At 35.1% G+C, this 23,218-nt stretch overlaps 2 protein-coding genes across 5 annotated transcripts in view; one reads left to right on the forward strand and one right to left on the reverse strand.

Moving 5' to 3' along the window:
- Nucleotides 1-2,709: 2,709 nt before the first annotated feature.
- Nucleotides 2,710-10,587, forward strand: LOC139941002 (coiled-coil domain-containing protein 125-like). The gene is made up of 11 exons (XM_071937414.1): nt 2,710-3,470; nt 3,717-3,790; nt 4,171-4,257; nt 5,191-5,262; nt 5,423-5,508; nt 5,894-5,976; nt 6,062-6,177; nt 6,985-7,095; nt 7,642-7,798; nt 8,304-8,455; nt 9,717-10,587. Exons 1-11 carry the CDS (start codon nt 3,017-3,019, stop codon nt 9,831-9,833), a joined length of 1,509 nt encoding a protein of 502 aa, XP_071793515.1. The 5' UTR covers nt 2,710-3,016; the 3' UTR covers nt 9,834-10,587.
- A 137-nt stretch (nt 10,588-10,724) lies between these two features.
- LOC139941001 (regulator of G-protein signaling 12-like) overlaps nt 10,725-23,218 on the reverse strand; it is a 39,263-nt gene continuing 26,769 nt past the window's right edge. For 3 of the 4 annotated variants that reach the window (XM_071937410.1, XM_071937411.1, XM_071937412.1), the window contains exons 10-19: nt 22,668-22,721; nt 22,402-22,466; nt 21,879-22,043; nt 20,289-20,312; nt 19,052-19,125; nt 17,431-17,554; nt 17,014-17,104; nt 16,384-16,535; nt 16,078-16,219; nt 10,725-15,658 (exon numbers count right to left, since the gene is read on the reverse strand). In XM_071937410.1, the coding sequence (XP_071793511.1) occupies nt 14,121-15,658; nt 16,078-16,219; nt 16,384-16,535; nt 17,014-17,104; nt 17,431-17,554; nt 19,052-19,125; nt 20,289-20,312; nt 21,879-22,043; nt 22,402-22,466; nt 22,668-22,721 (2,429 nt within the window). In that variant the 3' untranslated portion in view covers nt 10,725-14,120. The remainder of the gene's footprint in view (nt 15,659-16,077; nt 16,220-16,383; nt 16,536-17,013; nt 17,105-17,430; nt 17,555-19,051; nt 19,126-20,288; nt 20,313-21,878; nt 22,044-22,401; nt 22,467-22,667; nt 22,722-23,218) is intronic. The other variant, XM_071937413.1, reaches the window with a different exon arrangement.

Below are 23,218 nucleotides of genomic sequence, written 5' to 3' on the forward strand. Positions count from 1 at the left end.
AGCCAGCCGCGTATTCGGATAATAGAACACATACAGTACAGGGAGGTGACAAAATGTTGCATTTTGCTCAAATCTGAAGGTGAAGATCTGTTTTACTCGAACGAATTCTGCAATATTAGCATAATTTAGAATTTTTAATTGATAATATGTCAATTTCATAGCTTCACATGATTAAAAAAATAATTTTTAAAAAGTGAAAAACATTAACAAAACGTCAAAAAATGACCCGCAAACGAAAAGGCAAACATTTTTATTTTGTATTTTTTGCATTTTTTAATATGTCAAAAAAACATCACTGTGAAATACAAAACCATAACTTGAAAAGAATTTATACCCTTCGTTAAAACAAAACATTTAATTTGTAATCCAGAACTTTCAAGACTAATATAGTGGGCGTATCAAATTTTGGAGCTGGGTAAATTTGGTTCACTATCTAGTGGTTAATTAACCACAGTTATTCTGACGCCATTGTCAATGTACATTCCGCCCAATTACATAGACGGTGCACTTAAACACAATTTGAAAAGAATTTGAACCCTTCGTTAAGACAAAAAGTTGCTTTCTTGTTCCAGAATCTTGAAGGAAGATAGACTGGACGTATCAAATTTTGAGCTGGCTAAATTGGTCAACTATTATTGATTCTGCAATAAAAAGAAAATGTTTGTCTTATCAATTACTAAATAAATTGTTTTATTGTTCGTAAGCATATACTCTTATGTTTGAAAGAAAAACACTTCTATTTCCAGGTGACTTTAAATCGTAGAACAGTTAAAGTTAGTAAATTACCGAGCTATATCTGAAACACTCATGATTGATTATTTTTAATTGTTGTCAATAAAATTTAAAAGTTCTTGTGCTATAAAAATTCAACTGTGTCTTGTTTGCAAAATCATTTTTCAAATTTTTTGAATCTTAGTCACCACATTTATAGTTATGTCAGCCGCGAGCAAAAAGTGGTGACACCCTTCGATAAGACAAACAATTTCTTTAAACATTTTCTTTAAACATTTTCTTTTTATTGCAGAATCAATAATAGTTGACCAATTTAGCCAGCTCAAAATTTGATACGTCCAGTCTATCTTCCTTCAAGGTTCTGGAACAAGAAAGCAACTTTTTGTCTTAACGAAGGGTTCAAATTCTTTTCAAATTGTGTTTAAGTGCACCGTCTATGTAATTGGGCGGAATGTACATTGACAATGGCGTCAGAATAACTGTGGTTAATTAACCACTAGATAGTGAACCAAATTTACCCAGCTCCAAAATTTGATACGCCCACTATATTAGTCTTGAAAGTTCTGGATTACAAATTAAATGTTTTGTTTTAACGAAGGGTATAAATTCTTTTCAAGTTATGGTTTTGTATTTCACAGTGATGTTTTTTTGACATATTAAAAAATGCAAAAAATACAAAATAAAAATGTTTGCCTTTTCGTTTGCGGGTCATTTTTTGACGTTTTGTTAATGTTTTTCACTTTTTAAAAATTATTTTTTAATCATGTGAAGCTATGAAATTGACATATTATCAATTAAAAATTCTAAATTATGCTAATATTGCAGAATTCGTTCGAGTAAAACAGATCTTCACCTTCAGATTTGAGCAAAATGCAACATTTTGTCACCTCCCTGTACTGTATGTGTTCTATTATCCGAATACGCGGCTGGCTGGCTGTTTCGGAAATACGCTGCTCGAGTCTCGTACCCTGACCATCACTATAAACCCTACGCCAATCTCATTGAACCATAGGAACCATACTATACCGTCCAGAGTATTGTCTGGCCCGATCTAAAACATTACGGATACGGGGATCAAGTGGACAGGAAGCCATACTATAACCCACAATTCCGTTTTCGCACATATATAAGAATGAACATCGCCCATGTATATTAAATTATCGCATATGTATACCGTCACAAAACATCGCATACAAATGATCGCATATAATATACTACAAAATTATCAAACAGATATTAAAAAATATCACATATCTATTGCAAATTATCGCACATATATTGCAAATTATTGCACATATATTACAATTTATCGCACAAATATTACAATTTATCGCACATATATTACAATTTATCGCACATATATTACAATTTATCGCACATATATTACAATTTATCGCACATATATTACAATTTATCGCACATATATTACAATTTATCGCACATATATTACAATTTATCGCACATATATTACAATTTATCGCACATATATTACAATTTATCGCACATATATTACAATTTATTGCATATATATTATATTTATTGCATATATATTACATTTATTGCATATATATTACATTTATTGCATACATCAAATGAATATCGCACATATGTGACAATTATCGCATATATATGAGAAACATCGCACATATATTGTACATTATCGAATAATGCAACGTTTGACACGCCATAGCAGCATGCAAAGCTAGCTTAACATGCTTTCTCGAAATTGTGGACGTGACGTCTGGGAACCAACATCGGCACCCAGCTATTTTGAGCAATGTAAAATTATTATATTTTTAATAATAAGTTATTAATATTTTGGTGACTTTTTAAGTCATTAAAAAAGACAAAATTTCATTTTTATATATTTAAAACTTGAAAAGTTATTTATATTGTTTATTATTGAGCTTTTAAGTGGTTGATATTAAATGTTTCGAAAAAGACAGATCCCATTATTAATCCGCGAACTTTATTAAACTTTAAACTAAAAACAAATCTGCAACTTTCTGGTAGATTCAACGTTGTTTCAGTTCTTCACGTTAATATTTAGCTTTAGAACAAACTTCTGCTAAATGTCTGTAATTAATGTATTAAATCAGTTCCGACGTATTTTGTTGGTTTCCCTTTTATGCGGAGGCAGATCAACAGCTGGCACTTTTTGAAGGTGTTGCACGGTTTTGACAGTTCCATAGCCGTACGTGGTAAATTGGTCGTTGTAAATCACTCTCTATAAACATTTAGATGTTGCCATTGTTACTATTAGACAGAGTGAGCAGATTAAGACATGGAAACAATGAGAAGGATAAGTTACAGTGCCTTTGATAAGTCGGACTCAGATGGTGAAAGCTGTCAAAAGATGACGAAAGGAGACCTTGGTTTTGGGTTAGGACTGCTGCCAGGAGCTGTTGTTGTTAAGCCGACAAGTACCAGCAATAGTTCACACAGACATTGCAGGGAGCATAGTATTAGTACTTGTCATCACGGAAGCAGAACCAAATTGTTTGATGAAGATGAAGTGTTTGTAAGAAACAACAACCCCAAATGTTTAAGATGTAATGTAGAACCAAATGACAGTGATACAGAAAGCAGACTTTGTTGTTGTTGTGAATCTGGACTGCAACCAAAGAGTTATTTTGGAGATCATGATTCTGAATCAGAGAGAGTTGAGGGCTCTGATTTGATGCCAAGACTTAGATCTGTAGTAAGAAAAGCTCTTATGAATCAAAGGAAGGTCAGTGGTAAGTATTTAGGAATGGTGCAAACAATTATAATCTGTTCAATTTAAACCTGACAGGTCACTGTGTATTTGAATTTGAAGTAAGTTTTGAAATGAAAATTTGTTACAAAAGGTTCTGACTGTTTGCTCTTATTAACACTTCAAATTTCAATATTTAATATGTAAGAATATTAACAAGTATATCCTACAAATATTTTAAGGAAATTGTAATTTCTGAACCAACACATTATCTCTATATTTAATTAAGGTTCTGGTGACAACAAGGTTGACCCCTGTAGCTCTGATGAACAAGTAATCTTTGGGTTAGAATTGGCATCACAGGTAAATGTATGATGTAATGAAAAACTACTATCTTCAGTAAAAAAGAACCAGCTACTGTAGTGTTTAATTAGTCACTAGTTTAGCCTGTGTGTTCTTCAACGACCACATTGCATTTCGAATACAAGTTTTCAAAAAATTAAAAGTATAAACAAAAAATGATAAACATAGTTTAACTAAGAAAAAAGAATGAACAAATTTAAATCAAGTTTGTATCACAAAAGGTGAAAAGTGGTCCTTGCAATTCAATTGTAAACTAAATTTAACTGGAAATACTAACTACTAAAACGGCATTGGCTCTTGAGATATACATGAATGTCTTCTCTTTTGTCTTAATTTTAGTTTATTGTCAACTAAGATCTTTCTTTTCCTTTTATGAACAGGAAGTGATAGAGCTACAGAGTGATCTTGAAGCAACTAAGAGGCAGTTAAACAGTAAATATCGAGCCATTCAAATACTTAAAAGTCAGGTGAATAAATCTTGTTTTTGAATTAATTACAATTTTGATGTCCTTGGCTTGAAGTCTTGACTGTGAATGGACACTACACATTGTGACTCAAGTTACACTGGAATGTACTAACACGCCTTATTGTGATACAATTGTTTTGCATGTTTGGGGGAAAATATACAAAGAAAACAAAGTGTATTAATTGTGCATCTACATTATAATGTAGGGGGCATGTTGAGTACTGTTTAGCATGGACCATAAGATTTGCATTCCAATTATTAGGGCACATACAGTCCATCTGTATTTTGTTTTTGAGAATCTATGCATGTGTGTGCATAGTGTAGTGTATATGACCATTGTATTCTGCATCATGGATGAATTTGGTGATCTGCAACAAATCAATAAAGAAACAGTGAAAAACAGCTGTTACGTTTTACAACAATCTGTAAACTCTGCATACATGTATCTGCCCTTGTACACTGTATGTTCTCTAGCACTGCAATCATTTCCTACAATAACTGACACAAAATGTTACTTACTAAAAATATGTGTACATTTCATTCCCTTTGCCATGACCCTGCACTTGTGACCATGTCATGAATGGTGTTGCTGCACATAGTTTGCACATGTAAGTACATGTACATTGCATCAATTTATTGTTTATTAATCATTACATTTATTTACTTGCAGTGCATTCATAATTCAGCATGTGAACAACAAATCATGAATTATTTATCCATCTTTCTCCTGTTCTTGCTTGCATGAAAACAAAACGAAAATGAGCAAATAAATAAATAATACCAATAATAATGTATCAAAACTTTGCTCTTTGTAAACCTATCCACATCTGCAACATTTATTGACCTGCTTTATATCACCTCTTAAGTTTAACCTCTAAGTATTCTATGGAATTGCTTCTTGATAATTCAAGATTTAAGTTTGATTTTGTTGCAGGCTGTCATGATTAACAAAGAACATTCCAAGTCAATCCAAGAAGCTAAATGTATGAAGACATCACTGGAGAAGGTAACATCATTTGGGTCTAATTAAATATAATGAATGCATTGTTTGAATGACAACAAAACATACAGTACACAACAAATTGGTAATCTGAAATGAAAGACACAATTTAAAATTTATATTGAAATTTTGAAATGGAGTTTTTGTTCAATTGGCTGTTGTACAGGAGGTTAATGGTCTTCAGTTTGATCTAAGTGCCACAAGAGATTGTTCAATGATGACTCAGCAGACATGGGCAGAACGATATGACAGGTAGGGTCTGTAGTCTATGGCCATATACAAAAACATGTTACAATTGTATACATGTATAAAAGAATTAAAGTTCAGATGAGCACACTATCATAATGTGATGCATTGTTTTGTCTTCATTTTTTCATGACAAAGTTCTTTTTTTTAGTTTGTACATGGTTATCACCATCCAATGCCATCCAAGGAAGAAGGACATTCTCAAGTGCTTGCTTTAACAGTCGTCTTGCACATTTAGTTCTTTTTTGGTTGTCTAAGTTATTGCATTTTGATATAAGCCTTCAAAAGGAAAAATAATAATTGTTTTATTATGAATTAGCGATTCGATATAAGTATTTAATAAACAAACTGTTGGCCTTTTTTTTCTTCTTTTTTTCTTTTCTTTTTTTAGAGTTTGTTTGGAAAATAGAACTCTTGAAACAAATCTACAAGAATATGAAGAACAACTTCGGATGGCACAGCTAGACAATTTAGGTAAGGAAATCCTCACAGAATCTCCTTAAATATAAGATGTGTCATTTTTCAATATGAGTTTTCTAAAATCAGTTTGTCATTCCAGGTCTAAAGCGTGAACGAGATGAGCTACTCGCCATGATGGATGTCAAGGAGCGGTTAGGATACAATCGCAACAAGTCATGTAATCTATTTGATACTGAAACTCATTGCACGGCACAGGTCAGTTACTCGAGTATACTCGTTGTCAATCAGTGGAAATTAGAAAACCCAAACTTCTTGTTTGAGTTATCCTCTTCTAGTAAAAAGATGTTGGCATGAATTGTGGTTTGGGACAATTCCTGTGAAACAATGTCATGGTTCTGTTGTTTATGTCCATTGTTGTTGTAATCTGCTAATACTTGCAGGTCGCACAATTGACCTCATTGGCCATTTTTGCTACTCAACAAGCTGGGGCATATGGATTATGGATTGCTGTGTTGTGTATTTTGTGCTTGGTGTGATGCACTTAGCTCTAATAAGGTCACACAAACAGACATGCACGTGTCCATCCCATATCAAAATAAATGCTGATGGGCAGTTAAAGGAACACGTTGCCTTTTGGGTCGGTCGAGTTGGTCTTTGAAAAGCATTTGTAACCGTTTGTTATAAAATGCATATGGGTAGACAGATGTTTTAAAAGTAGAATACAATGATCCACACAAACATGCCTCGAAATTGTACGGTTTTCCTTTTACCTCGTCGACTAACATGGTCGGCCAATTATGGGAGTCAAATTTTTGACTCCCATAAATGGCCGACCGTGTTAGTTCGCAAAGTAAAAGGAAAACCACGCAATTTCGAAGCAAATTTGTGTGGATCATTGTATTCTACTTTTAAAAAAGCTTTCTAACCATATGCATTTTATAACAAACGGTTACAAACGCTTTTTATAGACCAACACGACCGATCCAAGGCAACACATTCCTTTAAGTAGGCAGACCTATTACTTGTCTCATATGTGTACTGTATATTATATTAATTTTATAGGAACTAGCTGTGCTTGGTGCATGTTTGTGTCGAGGTACAAGACCTGATCCTTGCGGATGTGCTAGAGTAGCTGCTGGGCTCAAGAAAGAAAATTACATCCTTAAGTATGAGGTGAGATTCTCTGGTGTTAACTCCAGCAATAATTGATTCTAGTGCTGTTGTATGTTATATTATCACTGTCTCTGAAGAATGGTGATAAGAATTTTTCCTTTGTAAACATTTAGTGTATTTACAATTTTTGAAAATATTAACCACCCTCAAATAAAATAGACTTGTCCAGACAATCTCAGTACACACAGAGTACACACATGGTACAATTGCACAATAAGTACTGGTTGACAGAAACAATGACAGAGCTTTTCCCTACAGTCTGCAACATTGTCTATCATGTCTATGGGCAGGCAAATGAGATGATTCTCATTTCTCAACATTTGGGGCTTTACCCCTTATGTTCTGCCCTTGAGGTGCACTTGTAGTATGCTTATTTATTTATTTATTTCCAGGCAGCACAAAAGCCTGACGAATAATCTAAAGGCAATAAAAACCCACACAGGCGCAACAAGTACAAGAACAAATACGTCAAACTAAACACCCAATGAATGTAAGAGTTGAGCAGTTGTTTTGCATGCAGTTAATGTTAGTTTTTACTTCTTGTAGATGGATCAACTCCGGCAAAACTTAGATGCTACACGACTAATGGCAGATTCCTTCCGGACAGCTTTTGATCATCAATTGGACCAGAATATTTTACTATGTGAGAAGATAACATCACTTTGCCAGGATGAGAGAAGAGGAGATGGTCCATCTGGGAATCGTAAGACAATAATTATAAGATCTTACATTTAACACTGTGTCCATTTAGGGTCTCTATAAGCACTGTTGATTTCAGTCTCAACACAAAGGTGTGGCAAGACTCTGTTCAGAATCCATTAACATAAAGCTTAATGTGATGTATTTGTGATGCATGTACTATGGTAAAAGTACAAGTGACTTAGGGGGTAATTTGCTATATCAGTCAATCTTAGGCAACAGGTGGATTTTGGCAACGGTTAACTGATCTGTCATGATGACATTCTGCATCACTGTGGTGTATTATACAAATGATGTAACATTTGCTGAAGTATGAGGTCTATCAAAACGTACGTAAATAAATGCAAAGGGACTAGGGTTCTAGTCTAGGGTTGATGAGACACAAAATGGTTAGTCCTTCAGAGGCAACAGTAGCAACAAATGCTACAGTTTTTTATTAGATTTATAAGGATGTATCAATTATGGTAAGTTTGTTTATAATGTATTGTTGATTTTATTTATACTGGCAGAAAGCAATGGTCCCCAGGAATCAAGAGTTTCAAACGAGTATGTTGAAGATGATCAACAAAGCACTATTCACAATGATGGTGAAGGGTTTAGAAGCATTGCTGTTCAAGCATCGCAGCCACTACCAGATTTGATTAGTACCTTGGCAGACTTGGTAAGTTACAAACTTCTGTGATGCAACCATTGATAACTTGGTTGAATTTTAAAACCTTTCTCACAAAGACATTATTCATTATCTTAGTCCCTTCATGCATTGTCCAATCGTAACTTAAAATGGCCAACAACATTCAAACAGTCTGGCCCTGTGCACATATGCAGGGTATGTGCATGTGTTCACTCGCCGCCCTGTGCACACATGCAGGGTATGTGCATGTGTTGTACACTCGCTGCCCTGTGCACACATGCAGGGTATGTGCATGTGTTGTACACTCGCTGCCCTGTGCACACATGCAGGGTATGTGCATGTGTTGTACACTCGCTGCCCTGTGCACACATGCAGGGTATGTGCATGTGTTGTACACTCGCTGCCCTGTGCACACATGCAGGGTATGTGCATGTGTTGTACACTCGCTGCCCTGTGCACACATGCAGGGTATGTGCATGTGTTGTACACTCGCTGCCCTGTGCACACATGCAGGGTATGTGCATGTCTTGTACACTCGCTGCCCTGTGCACACATGCAGGGTATTTGCATGTGTACACTCGCCGCCCTGTGCACACATGCAGGGTACGTGCATGTGTTGTACACTCGCTGCCCTGTGCACACATGCAGGGTATTTGCATGTGTACACTCGCCGCCCTGTTCACACATGCAGGGTACGTGCATGTGTTGTACACTCGCTGCCCTGTGCACACATGCAGGGTATTTGCATGTGTACACTCGCCGCCCTGTTCACACATGCAGGGTACGTGCATGTGTTGTACACTCGCTGCCCTGTTCACACATGCAGAGTGTGTAGGGTATGTGCTGTACACTCGCTACCCTGTGCACACATGCAGGGTATGTGCGTGTGTTGCACACTCGCTACCCTGTGCACACATGCAGGGTACGTGCATGTGTTGTACACTCGCTGCCCTGTGCACACATGCAGAGTGTGTGCATGTGTTGTACACTCGCCGCCCTGTGCACACATGCAGGGTGTGTAGGGTATGTGCTGTACACTCGCTGCCCTGTGCACACATGCAGGGTATGTGTGTGTGTTGCACACTCGCTGCCCTGTGCACACACGCAGGGTGTGTGCATGTGTGAAAAGTGTACCACTTAAAAGGTGCTTTTACATTAAGCATAACCCACTGGAGTGAAGTTGATACGCAATCTTAATGATTCAGTTTCTTCTGTTGCACCCCACTGTGATCATGGAGATTAACTGTACAAGAACTGGTATATTGCTGATTGATTAATATTTCTATTTTAGCTGAATGACAAGACGGAGGCTCTGGTTCATCAAAGGCTGGTAGCTAAGATGCTTGCAAGAAAAACACAAGATTTAGAGAAGACAATGCAACAATTGAATGATTACAGTAATAGATAAGTAATGCTTTTGTGTAACTTGGAGCGATATTCATCCCTAGGGATCCAGGGAAGGGATGTGTGGTATGGTTCATCAAAGGCTGGTAGCTAAGATGCTTGCAAGAAAAACACAAGATTTAGAGAAGACAATGGAACAATTGAATGAATACGGTAATAGATAAGTAATGCTTTGTCTCACTTGGAGCGATATTCATCCCTAGGGATCCAGGGAAGGAATGTGTGGTCTGTTGCTTGGTGGGAGGGACATGAAACCCTTTCCTGCTACTTTCTAAATTATTGGTTTGAGAAGGGGTGAAAATATGCTAACCAACCCCTCCTCAGTTTTATTAAAAGCACGTTTAGTAATTGGCAAAGACCAGTTTTACCCACTTAGCATATCATCTCAAAATATGTATACATGTACAGAAACAAACCTGTGAAAATTGTGGCTCAATTGGTCATTAAGTTTCAAGAAAATAATAATAAGAAAAAACCCTTGTTGCATATTTTTTCTTTGCTTCTTGATGACTGAGAAAAGCTTTAGGCATTTCTCAGGTTCAAATATTTTTGTGAGAAATTGTTGGAAATCACTGATAAGAGTCTTTGCTAAATCAGAAGTATTTTCTACTCGCCGCAAAGAGTGTAAAAAAAATCCACAGTAGGACTGCTAAACTTTGCATCTTGTAATCAAAGAGATTGTCACATTTATTCATAAGAATATGGAAAGATTGGTTAATTTTCAGAGAACCTTCTGCAGAAATAGGAGTTGGCAGCTTTGTCACATAAATACTCCACCATGAAATGCCTCGAAGCACATATAAATTTGACTACATGTACATGCCTTACAATTACAAAAGCTGACAAAACACTTCCTGTAGGTTATTGACCGTATAACAAAATTAAACTTGATCGATCTCATTTTTGTTAACTTTTATTTCAAGACCTTTGGTAAGACGTATACAAATGGATTTATATACATTCCCAGAACACACAAAACTTATCATTTTCAAACTGGTTTGTTTTGATTATAATGTTGAAATACTGGAATGAATGTTATGTTTGCACCAATGTGACAAATTTCAGTGAGACAAAACTTGGATGCTATGAAATACTTTCCAATGTATTTACATTAAAAAAAATAAGGTTTTTGAACCTAATTTGGGAAATTAGTCTGTTTACCAATGAGAAAAGTTCAATCGTGCCATCAGTGAGTATGGAAATAAGTTTTTAAGATAAGATTTCTCGTAATTTTTGGCAAACACAAGCAGTCTATTTCACTTTTATACAATTTAAACTGTCTTTCAATTTCACTTTGTGGCATGCAATTAAACTTGCAATAAAGCCATGCAGAACTGGTTGAATGGTTATCTTTTGTGAGCACAGCACTTGAAAGACCAATTGCTTACACATTAAGAGAAATCTCATGCCTGATGTGACTTTCTTTAAATTTGTAGTTACACTGGCTGTTTATTTGCCGAAAATGACTGGGGAAAAACCTATAATGTTTATGTTTCCCAATGTTTAAATTTTGGGTATAAATGATTATTTTTGTAGTTTAAATATTGAAATTAAACCTGGCTATATTTTGTTTTTGTCATGTTGTCTAAATAAATTATTATTTATTAAACTACATTATATGACTTGAGTATCTTGATATAAACCGACTGTCATCTGTTTGTACTTTGCTTATACAAGTTATTTTAACTATAAATGTCTCGGTGAGGTTACTGGAAGCAATGATTCTGTAAAATAATTTAGTACAAGTGGTGAGAGGTTAGCAACTTATAAAAATAACTTGTTCCTCAGTGAGATTAACACAAACTTAACTTAATATTTTTTTTATCAAACTACATCATACCAAAATAAGAAACTATGGACTACCTGGATTACAATGATCTTAACCTCATTTGTTTTCTCCCACAATTGAAATAATAATATAATTTGTATGTACCTCAGAAACATTGAAGCCCAAGCTAGCATACACCAAGCCATCTATACAATATGGTAACTAGCTGTTTATGTACATGATCTATATTAAAGGTTAAAAACAATTAAATACATTGGCTGGTTATATTAGACTGATTATGTTTAAATATTGTTCTTTTTGCTATTTACACAAAATCTACAGCTCTCATTCTTAATAATCTTAAGCCAAGCAACTACATACACATATAACTTTTCTTATCTCATTTTGGGGAGATTGTCAGAAAGGTGGGAATAAACTTAGTTTTAAAACCTAATGCCGCAATCATACAGCCAAACATGGGTAAGTTTGATCACATAAATATGCCATATAAACTGGAAGTTAGCATGTACATGCTCCACAACCTTGCACAAGCCAATATCCATTTTCATGTTTGACTTTGTCTTAAGCTCACCTAAAAATATACACACTATTTTTTATATTTGAATCATACAATAAGAAAAACAAAACTTATGAATGTAATGGATAGAAACTCATACAAGTAGATAAATGTTTGTATCAAGCAAATGTACACCCGTTATACAGTTACACAATGTATGTAAATTTTCAAATCCTCATAATACCAAATCTGTTTTTAAAAAAATCCCTCAGTAAACTAGTACAATAACGGTTAGCAGTAAACTTATTTTTGGTAAAACATTTTTTTTTACAATCGATATTCCTCAGGCCTACCTTTTAATCACACTGCATATGTTGATTTATTATTTCTTTAAAATGAATGAGAATACAAACATTTGTTTTCTTTATTGTTTCACTGCAATATTGAATACATGACTATCATGCCTGTACAAGTTGAATTTCACTTGCAAGTCAAACTTAGAACTGAAGAAATAAATAGAAGTAATAGTCTTTGTATATAATAAGCCACAATCTTAACTGTTCTACCAGCCATGTCTGCAAAGTGTTGCACTGAAGCGTGTAGTATTCGTCTGACATTTGTTTGTTCCAACATTAAGATAAATCTTGATTATTTAGATAATGAATTACTCTGAATGAATACGATTTGCTTTTCCACACCATGATAAGAAACTTTCAAGTTCTTGACATGGTTTACTGAATACATTATACTGTCTATACGACTTTGCATCCTATTTTACATTAGAGATTAGTCAACCAACACCACCCAATTAGTTAGAAGAAGCATACTTTACAGATTTCAAATACTGCCAGCTGTTCAAATTTACAAGGGGGAATTCAAAGAAATTTGAAAACATGGAATTGTGGAGGAAATTTCATGAATACAAATTTTCATATCCTGCTAAAAGTCTTGGATTATTGAAGTGTTTTCAAGGTACGTCTTGAAACCATTTTTTTGTATACAAAAATAACTTCAAGTAATGGAATAAATCATCATAATCGAAGTGGCTGGAGATAAAAGGAGTCACATAAAAATAGCAAGAATAAAATGGAATTAAATCTTTCTCTTTACACAGAAGTCAGTGCTATAAATAAATACAGGGTTACATTGAATAAATGCAATGATGTATCATTTTAGCTTTACAATCAGTCATGAAAGTAGAGCGTGTGTTTGTGTGTGTAACTAAACCCAATGGTTTATATCATCTCAGTAAATGTACTACAATCTATAAATAAAGCAAAGTGAATCGATGGGTAATATCCCTGAATCTTGGTGACAAGTTTGGTCCCTCATGTGTTTAAAGATGAAAAGTTCATACATTTGTAATACACGTATGTTATAGTAATTGGTGACAGCTGAGACTGAAAGAAAGAGAGTCAGATCACTAATACTGGACTCAAATTAGTGATCGAACTTTGGTAGTTTTAATCTTTTCCAAGAAACTTGTCACAATGACGTTTCAAAATAAATATGATTCTAAGTCAACAATGAAGTGACATTTTTGTTTTCCCCTTGTAATAAATAAAATGGATTAAAAACTACCCTTTAAATCCTTTTAATATCAAGGCTGTTTAAAAAAAATGAAGTGCTACTGTGCTTTAATAAAACCATCAGCACCAACTTTTAATTCAGTGCATGTTTTTTTTACATGAATACATGGTAAGCTTAGGTTTTACCAATGTACACCAATGTGTATGTCTAGTTGGTAAGAAACTGCTTTAGCATTGTTTGAATACCTAGCAAGTAATGTGCCTGTGATTTTTTCTCACAGAGCTCGGGTAAGTACCGAGTATACAGAGCTAACACACATGTGTATGTATACATTATAATATAAATAATGATAGCTGTAAAAGAAAAAAAGTAAAGTTTTATGTACAAAAATATAATCTAAACTGCACTTGTTGCATTATAAAGGGCTGTGCAAAATATACATATTTTCTATAATTCCTGCAAAGGCTGCAGACATTTTATACAAAGGTTGCACGCATTGTGCGCCCATCCTTGACAACTTTCTCCCACTTTTCACGATCAATTTTCTGTTGTTGTACACCACTGCCATCCTTCCAATGAAGGTTTGAAACCATTCTGCTTGGGTTGTCTTCTTGGGAAATTGTTTCCTTGCTCTGCAGAGCAGGGGTCTGATGGACTGGTTGATGAGAGATGCCTTGATCAACATCATGACTTACATGTGAAATGGCAGAGTTTGAAGAAGGATGTTCAGAGGTATACTGTGGGGTACCTTGCTGAATTAAATTTGGTTGAGCAAAGTCATAACCTAACACACTGGTTTCTGAAGTACCATGCTTTAATACCTTATCGTATGTATGTTGTAAGGTACTGAATGGCAAAGAGCTATTTGTAGAGGTATTTTGTTTTATGAACGGTTGTACGTAGGGGCTGAAGTTCTCTGGTTTGTGCAATGACTCAATAACATCTGGTCTTTCAAATACTGAAGACTCTTTTTGGAATTTGAACGACATGTTACCAAAAGGCCCTTCAGAAAGCTCATTGATGTTTTCTTCAATATTTGGAGTCATGACAAGATCATGAGTGGAAGGTGAAGGAGGTCCAGGGGATGGTGGGTTGTTACTAAAGTCAACAGAATCAATGTCTGTTAATGGTTGAGGAGACATGTCTGTATAATGGCCTGGAAGTGTGCTCCCTTGAAGGGTACCAGTTCTATCTGGTAAGGAAAACATCAAGTCACTGAAATCACTCTTTGGATTTAGTTCATCCTTTGTCAAAGATGGCGGAGGGGAATAATTGGCTTCTTCAAGCTGTAGAGTTCGGTCTAACTCATCTGGAGGAGGCGGAAGGATTGAGTCATGTTCTGCTACTGACTTGGTTAATGTTTGATCCAAATCAAACACTTGTTCATCACATAGGTCTTCATTCACATTAGCATCGTAGAGTTCATGAGAGTACCCTCTTGCTTTAGCACTATCAACATCCAATTGGTTAACAAACGGATCAGTTGGATAGGCACGTGGACTTAGCTTAGCATTCTGGTTTCTTTGCATATTACCATTGTATAATAATGATGAATGGTTAAAACCATAATTACTGCCCATCATGTCTATATCACTTTCATCGTAGCCATATGCATCACTAGCCATTGCTGTCATTGACTCATTAAAAGTCTGTGGTGTAATGTCACTGTAGCGCCCTCTACAGCCAAATACTTCCTCAGCTTGTGAATGTGTTGGGATGATTCCTTCCCTAAACCCAGTGTCATTGGGATTGGTTGTTGGTGGTGTGGATTTACACCTCACAGCTTTGTCTTGAAAGCTTAGCTTTTTATCTGCAGAGTGTAAAGACTCATAACTGTGTAGGAATTCTGGTGTACTGAACTGATAAGGAACACCAAGGGAACTCTTGGATCTAAGATTTTGTGTTTCTATGTTTGGTTTCTTCAAGAAGTCTGGAAGTTCCAAGTTCCGAATAGTAAGACCACGTTGGTCATCCATCCTACGACGTTGTGCCTTGGACAGCATAGTGTACAATTCTGTTAAGAAACAATACAAAAACAAGTTAAAGGTACAACCAAAGATACTGGTGCAAAGAATAATTATTATTGACCATTATGAAAGTTTATGTTTAAAATGTTTGACCTACATCTCAATAACAAATGTCAACAATGACAATATTTACAAGAGTCAATAAAGCACTTTGATTATATCAAACAAATAATCATATAATATTTTTCAAATCTTACTTGTGTTATTGTATGTACTGGGCACAAAGTCACAATGTGAAAAAATCAACAGAACACTTGTTAAGCTTTGCATGGTGAGGAGAAATAAGAAGAAACTAGAAACAAAAAATGATAAACTTGCGGGTGCAGCCACGTGTAAATCTCTTTGGGTGAGTGTTGGCTCTGAAAAGAGCCAGTTTATGGTGTTGTGAGTCTTCAGTCTGCCTTACCTTCAGCATCATGGTTTGTAATTCTGTATTGCCTGTTCTGGGAACGTCTGGACACAGAGGTATCTGAAATACTTGGTCTCAAGGTTACTGCTTGATTTCCTACTCCACATGCGGAACCAACTTCTTTCAAATTTGCACCATTCTGGAAAAAAAATATGTATATATGTATTATGGAAATTTGTAAGATTCCTACAAAGATTTAAAGATGCCTTGAGTTAACTTTGTATGTGATGGGCCACAAACACCCAAGCAAAACAATCACCAACCAACGAAACACATAAGCCTAATTCTAGAAAATAAACTCACCTCTGATAAGCGTCGTTGCAGATGAACAGTTTGTGATGTTCTTGCTTGACTGTTTGGAATGAAGCTCTCTACAGATGCTGATTTGTGAAGTGGAGGAGCAGTAATATCTGTTGTACTTGGGTCCACTCTGGCCTGGGCGTTGTAATGTCCAGCTGCAAATAAAATATAAAACTTTAGAATACTCTGTTCTAATGAAGTGAAGCAACTACCTCATGGCTAATTATAAAATAAATATCTGATGAAGTAAGTATTTCGCCAGAAAGGTCATTTTCCTAATGACAATAGTCTGGCAACAATTAATAATTAGAATAAAATAACATTTATAAAGGGCCTAATGCAACGCCTCAAAGTGGTGTACACATATATTAAAATCAGCTACATAATATAATACAAAGAGAAAACACACATAAAAACCTACAACAAGCAGATAAGCAAATAACAAATGTATACTAATAGCAAATAGGAATTAAAAAAAGAGAGATATAAAAATACAAGATGAATCTCTAAATGATTGAATATTTCTCTATTATTGAAATCGTGGTTGAATAATATTAACTTGTTATTTCAAGTTGCTGTTTTCTGTGTATAGTTTGTGTTTGAACATTGACCATTATTTGGATCTTTACTCACCACCGTACTGTTCCAGAGTCTCAATCAATATCCTCTGACCATCCAAAGATGCCACTGTTATATCCAAGTCAAAAGGTACTGGGGAGTTACTCTGAAAAAAAAAACACCCATTAGAAAGTTAGTTATTGGTTTCAATTTATATTATTATTGGCTTATTAAAAACTGTTTGTATCATTCTAGAATGTATTATTATTCATATAATGTTAAAGTAACCAATGAGTGTGAATTGGACCCAAACATTACTGAGCCGCTTACAATCCTGTAATAATGTTTGAAAATTAAGTGACTTAAACATCTTCCTGACTTATCTTAAATTATAATCAACTGATTTAATATTGTGTGATGTAGATACCATGTGTATGTTACATTAGGCCTATATAATATCAAACAATGAATCATTGAAGAGAAAGTAGTTACCAGATGTACAACTAGAGTATCTAGTTGAAGGTTGTACTTGTAGGTAACTGGCCGTAAAACCTCAATCAGCTTCTTACATGGTTTAGATTTCACTCCAATTACTCTGTGACTTGGCAGCTCAATCCTGTTAGTGAAAATTAATCCATAAGCAAAAACAGGCAGTTTTAGATTGGTAAAACAGAGCAGAAATTAATCATTTAGGCACAAAGTGTAAGACCACATTACTAGCTTTATCATACTCTACTATCTCCATGTAATAGCTAGCTTATAAAGTAAATTTATAAGTTCAGTACTTCAACCTACATGTATCAAGTAAGTTGTCTGCACCTCGGTATACTGTAGCAGTGTTTTATCAAAGATTAAATTTCTTTCCTAATTGTCTTTTTGTTTAAAGGGTCTCGGTACTTTTTGTAGGACACATTTAACCCATTAAACTTACATAGTTTTGCAAGTAATAATTATTTTAAGGTAAGCTTTCTACTACCATTATCTTCAAACAGTGTAAGTTTAATGTAAATCTGTGGACATTGTGTTTTGTGTTACAAAAAGTACCCAAATCCTTTTGGACAAAAGAAAATCCATCCTAGATTAAAATAAGGGAAACAATGTGTGGTGAAGAGGTTTTCAACTAGTGGTATAATCCCAACGAGGCCTGGTTCTTGATAACTTTATTGAGACGAAGTCGAGGTAAATTATCAAGAACCAGGCATCGGCGGGTTTAAAACACTAGTTGAAAACCGATTCAACACACTTTGATTCCCATTAATAAATACCTTTTCGGTCAAAAACATCAACACTTTTTAGTCAAAAAGTTAAATAAATACAAAAATTATAATTGTTCAATGATTTCTTTAAACACACTACCCCTCCAGCTATGAAATGGTAAAGCCCTCCGCCTCGGGTAAACAACTCCTTATAAGGGAATGCTGTGCACGTCGTGCGTATCGCGTGATGTGGCACATTTGTTTCAGCCGTTGCTCTTGACCAATAGGAAGGAATGAAGAAACTGTCTTATAAGAACAGATGCAAGCTCGCATGTCACGCCCATGTTTCAACACTTTTTACTGGTCATAAACAAAGGTTTATACACACCCACGTGACGCGCTCTCCACCAATAGGAAAAGCGAAACTGTCCGAGGTATTTATGAACGTGTTTTAAGATTTTCCTAAATTGCTACCTTAGTCAATCAATTATTCGTTAAACATGATATGAAAATGCACCAATTTGACATTCATTGCTCCTAGCACCATATGGAAAGATCTTGAATACAGGTAGGATTTAAGTAAAGTAATGAGATTGTCTGAAGTTCTCAGCAAGTTGAGATCTAATTCTTGGTGCAGTGATATAGAATATAGAAAAGTTTGTTGGTCGGAATGCGTCTTAGCATAAATCCCTTACAATTTGTCATACATTTTTATCAAATACCAGAAAACACTACATTGACACACAGGGGATGTGCCCCACACTGTGGTTTGTGGTTCTGTAACTTTGGAGACTGGGTATAGTGTTCGACTTTTGATCATGGAAAGCGTGTTTACATCTGCTCCTTTAAAAGGTGACTTAAAATACACATCAAAAATAGAAATCAAAATTGGAATAACTCAATGTATACAAACTTACTTGAAAACCACTCGTTGCTCAACAATGATTTCAGCTCCTGCCATGTCACTCATGTCTTGCTTGAAGTCAACAATCTGTCAACATAACAAACATAAAGTTTGACTGCAATAAAATGACACCTTTATAATTTACCTGATATATCATGTATGGAAATGTGGTTAATTGTAAACTCATAAGCAGATATTCTATAAAGTACAGTGGTGGAGATGATTAAGGTAACTAAATTCCCTTTTAAGTGAACTGTAAAAGTTTAGGCATACATTCCTGTCACACTGACTGGTTAAAACATCAATGGTATAATAAATTACAATAGCAGTAGAAACATTAATTGGTACATGAACATATTGTGTTGCGCTACTATTAGGAAGGTACAGATTATTTGTAATGACAATGAGGCCAAGTCCATCAGTGGGTTCTCATTGTCAGCATGGCTTACATGCAATGCCATCTGAAAACATGCTTTATATTCATGAGACTACCACTGTCTCAAAATAAAAACCTGATTAAAATAATTATAGCTCTACAATTTCAAATTGTTACAACTTGACTGGCTAGTGCTGTTCTATTTTTTACAGAGGATACAGGTTGTTTTCTACAACAGTGACTGCCACTCATCAAATCGTAATAACATTAACAAATCATTTTACATTTAAAAGTTTAAAATACTATACACAAGCAAATTGTCCAAAGGCATTTTTCCTATTAATTTTTTTGTTCTTCAAACTTTCACAAACAAATTGAGTTTGTATGTGAATTGGTTCATTGTGAAGTAACCTCTAAACTAAATTGACTCATTTTTTTTTAATTCATGCCAAACCCAATATGTAGGTCTTCACTGCCATAATTTTTTCCATTGCATGATTTCACCCAACAATGTACCAACACTTCATTTGGGTTCATTTCATAGAATAAAAGCGAGCACATTCAAACTTAAAAGCAAGCTAAGGAACAAAAGACAACAGAAAATATTGAAGCATGCAACTAAATGTGTAAACAAAACAAAAAGGATACAAGAAAAATATGCAAAGAGCAGCAACTTTGAACCCTGGATAAATCCAATCATGTAGCAAGTTCGATCTCAAGTAATTCTTTACAAGTTATCAGCATTGAAAACTTGCCATTGAATTTATTTTTACTGTGTGAAATTGTAATATATAAGCCAAATATGCCTTTGATAAGCATGCCACCAAGCATCAATCCAGAAAAGAAAAAGACAAACACAACAATATCATTATACCTTTTTCCTTCCTTTGGGATAAGACTGTTAAAAATGATGGAAATTCATAAAACTGTTAACATACCAAGTACACTAAAATGTTCATTATTCCATTTAAGTTTACCATCTTCTAAAAGTGATACCTTTGTCAATTATTACATTCTATATAATTATACAATATTGGATGGCTTTGAGGGGGGTACAAGAATATATTGCACGAGCTATGACAATATTGCACGAGTCGTAGACGAGTGCAATATTGTCATAGCGAGTGCAATATATTCTTGTATCCCCCGAAAAAAAACCATCCAATATTATTATTAAGGGAATGGTGAAGAGGTTTTCAACTAGTGGTTTAATCCCAACAAGGCCTGGTTCTTGATAATTTTACCGACACGAAGTCGAGGTAAATTATCAAGAACCAGGCATCGGCGGGTGTAAACCACTAGTTGAAAACCGATTCAACACACTTTGATTCCCATTCATAAATACCTTTTTGGTCAAAAAGATAAACACTTTTGGTCAAAAAGTAAAATAAATGAAAAAATTATAATTGATCAATGATTTCTTTCAACACAACACCCCTCCAGCTCTGAAATGATAAGGCCCTCCGCCGCCCTCGGATAAACAACTTCTTTTAAGGGAATGCTGTGCGCGTCGCGCGTGATGTGGCACAACTGCCCGGCCGTTGCTCTCGACCAATATGAATGAGCACAGGTGCAAGCTCATGTGTCACGCCCATGTTTCAACACTTTTAACTGGTCATAAACAGGTTTATACACACCCATGTGACGCGCTCTCCACCAATAGGAATAGCGAAACTGTCCGAGGTATTTATGAATATTATTTATATCAGGCTGAGGACTTGATCTAAGCAACACTATTTTGGCTCAACTGATTCGCCATCTGTCTTTCTGACTTCCACATAAAATGTTGACAAAACATGCGCAAGCGTAAGCTTATCTACTCTTTAAAAATTCGTTTGAAGATTTTTTTTCCGACAGGTAAGCTCTCAGGACATGTACTGCTTGTTTTGTAGTCTTCGAGGTGTTTTCTACTTCTTTGAAACTTTTTCAAAATCCTAATCGGAAACCGAATCTTGCGCCGCTAGTAGAAGCAGCCACTGTTGTTCAATATTATCTGCAGCTCCGTTCACTGGTTAACAACAGTGAGCGCGCTGTTGACTATATGGGAACCAGCGAAACTTGTTAAAATGCCCGGATGGAGCAATATTGAAGCAATATTGTACCATCCGGAAACTTTTACTGACACAATATTGCTGTAATCCGGGTACTTTTTACGAAAGCATTCAATACGCTGATATATTTTTGCCTCTGGAAGCTTGATATAAATAATAATACACAATGTATTAAGGTTATACATGTATATTGTAATATTTGGAAATAAACAAACAAAAACCACCCCATCAAACAATCAAACAGGATAGAAGAAATAAACACTTAATTAGTTTTCAACCAAAAGCAACAATCTCAATCATTACATTAAATCATATTCGTATTTATCACTTGATTAATCTTTTTGAACCTACTTACAAGACTGAATTGGTAAACACAGATCACCCACTTGGTTGAAATAGCACTAATCACTTACCTCTTTGGAATCAGTAAGGAATGCCTCAACTGACTGGAAGCTCAGATGTCTTACTTGAAGATGAGGTGACAATATATCACGCACAGTAAAGCCTGCCCTCGCTGGTAGCACTACCACATCATTGTTTGGGAAAACAAGACGACACGTCCCCTCAATAGGTATAGCCTAGCAACAACAAACGCAGGTTCAAAGATTCAAACTATGAAAAAAAAAACTTGAAGAGTCACCATAACGTACAGTTACATCCATTATATGATAGCTTGTAATATTCTGAAGGTTACAATGCATTAAAATATTTCAATGCATACTTCTAAAATGAGCAAAACTAATTAACATAGTAATATTAAAATGCGACAAGTAGAAGCAATTGGGACCAGCAATTGTAGACCCCTAAAAGTGTCATGTCCTCATGTATATGTGAACTCATTATCCTTTCTTATTCAACAGTAATGCAGGGCCTTTATAAATCAATTCAAAGTAAAATGTGCACTCAGGAAAACAACATGAAGGAATGTAACTTTACCTTTGCATTCATGTTTGTGGCCGTTGTCAGATCTTCATCGCCTACTGATGTTTTACCCTTTGTGTCTTGGAAATGAGTTAAAACAAAACAAAATTTATTAAAAAAACAAAACAAAACTTCTTTTATAATGAACATGATAAAAGTTTTGTTGGAGTTTTAAGATATAGTCTCCGAACACAAGCCTGGCACTTTCAAAACCTACCCAGATTTCAGAATAGATACAAATTCAAATAAATAACACAGCTCCCCCAGTCATGACTTAATACCTGATTCTTTAGCTGCTGTATCCATATCTCTGCTTACTTTCTTTGTCACCTTAGCTGCAATAAATAACATACATGTATATATTTTAAGTAGGAGCGATGCTTTCATGCAATTCTGTTACACACCCCAAACCTCAAAGTTAACAAACAAAAAACTCACCAACAAGTAAGTAGAACGTTTTTGTTTGACTTGATGTTAATTGAAAAAGTCATCTTTTAAATCAACTGAAATATGCAATCATGAACCTAAAATCATTAAATGGATCTGTGTAATATAAATTTTATAGATGTTAAAGTTGCATCGGGGATAAAGAATATTCATTTTGGTTTTTACCCATATACACCGATGTGCGTTTAGCACTGTTTACTCAGTACTTACCCGAGTTCTGTGAAAATAATAGCAGGCATATTACTCAGGTGGGATTCAAACCCATGACCCTTGCAATTCTAGAGCAGTGTCATACCAACTAGACCACCTAGATTGCTCGGTAGATAGAGGCAGTTCGAATCCTATGTTTAGCTGCGGATACCGCAACGATTTAATAGATGTTAAA

The sequence above is a fragment of the Asterias amurensis genome, chromosome 8, assembly GCF_032118995.1.
Source record: "Asterias amurensis chromosome 8, ASM3211899v1".
NCBI lineage: Eukaryota > Metazoa > Echinodermata > Asteroidea > Forcipulatida > Asteriidae > Asterias > Asterias amurensis.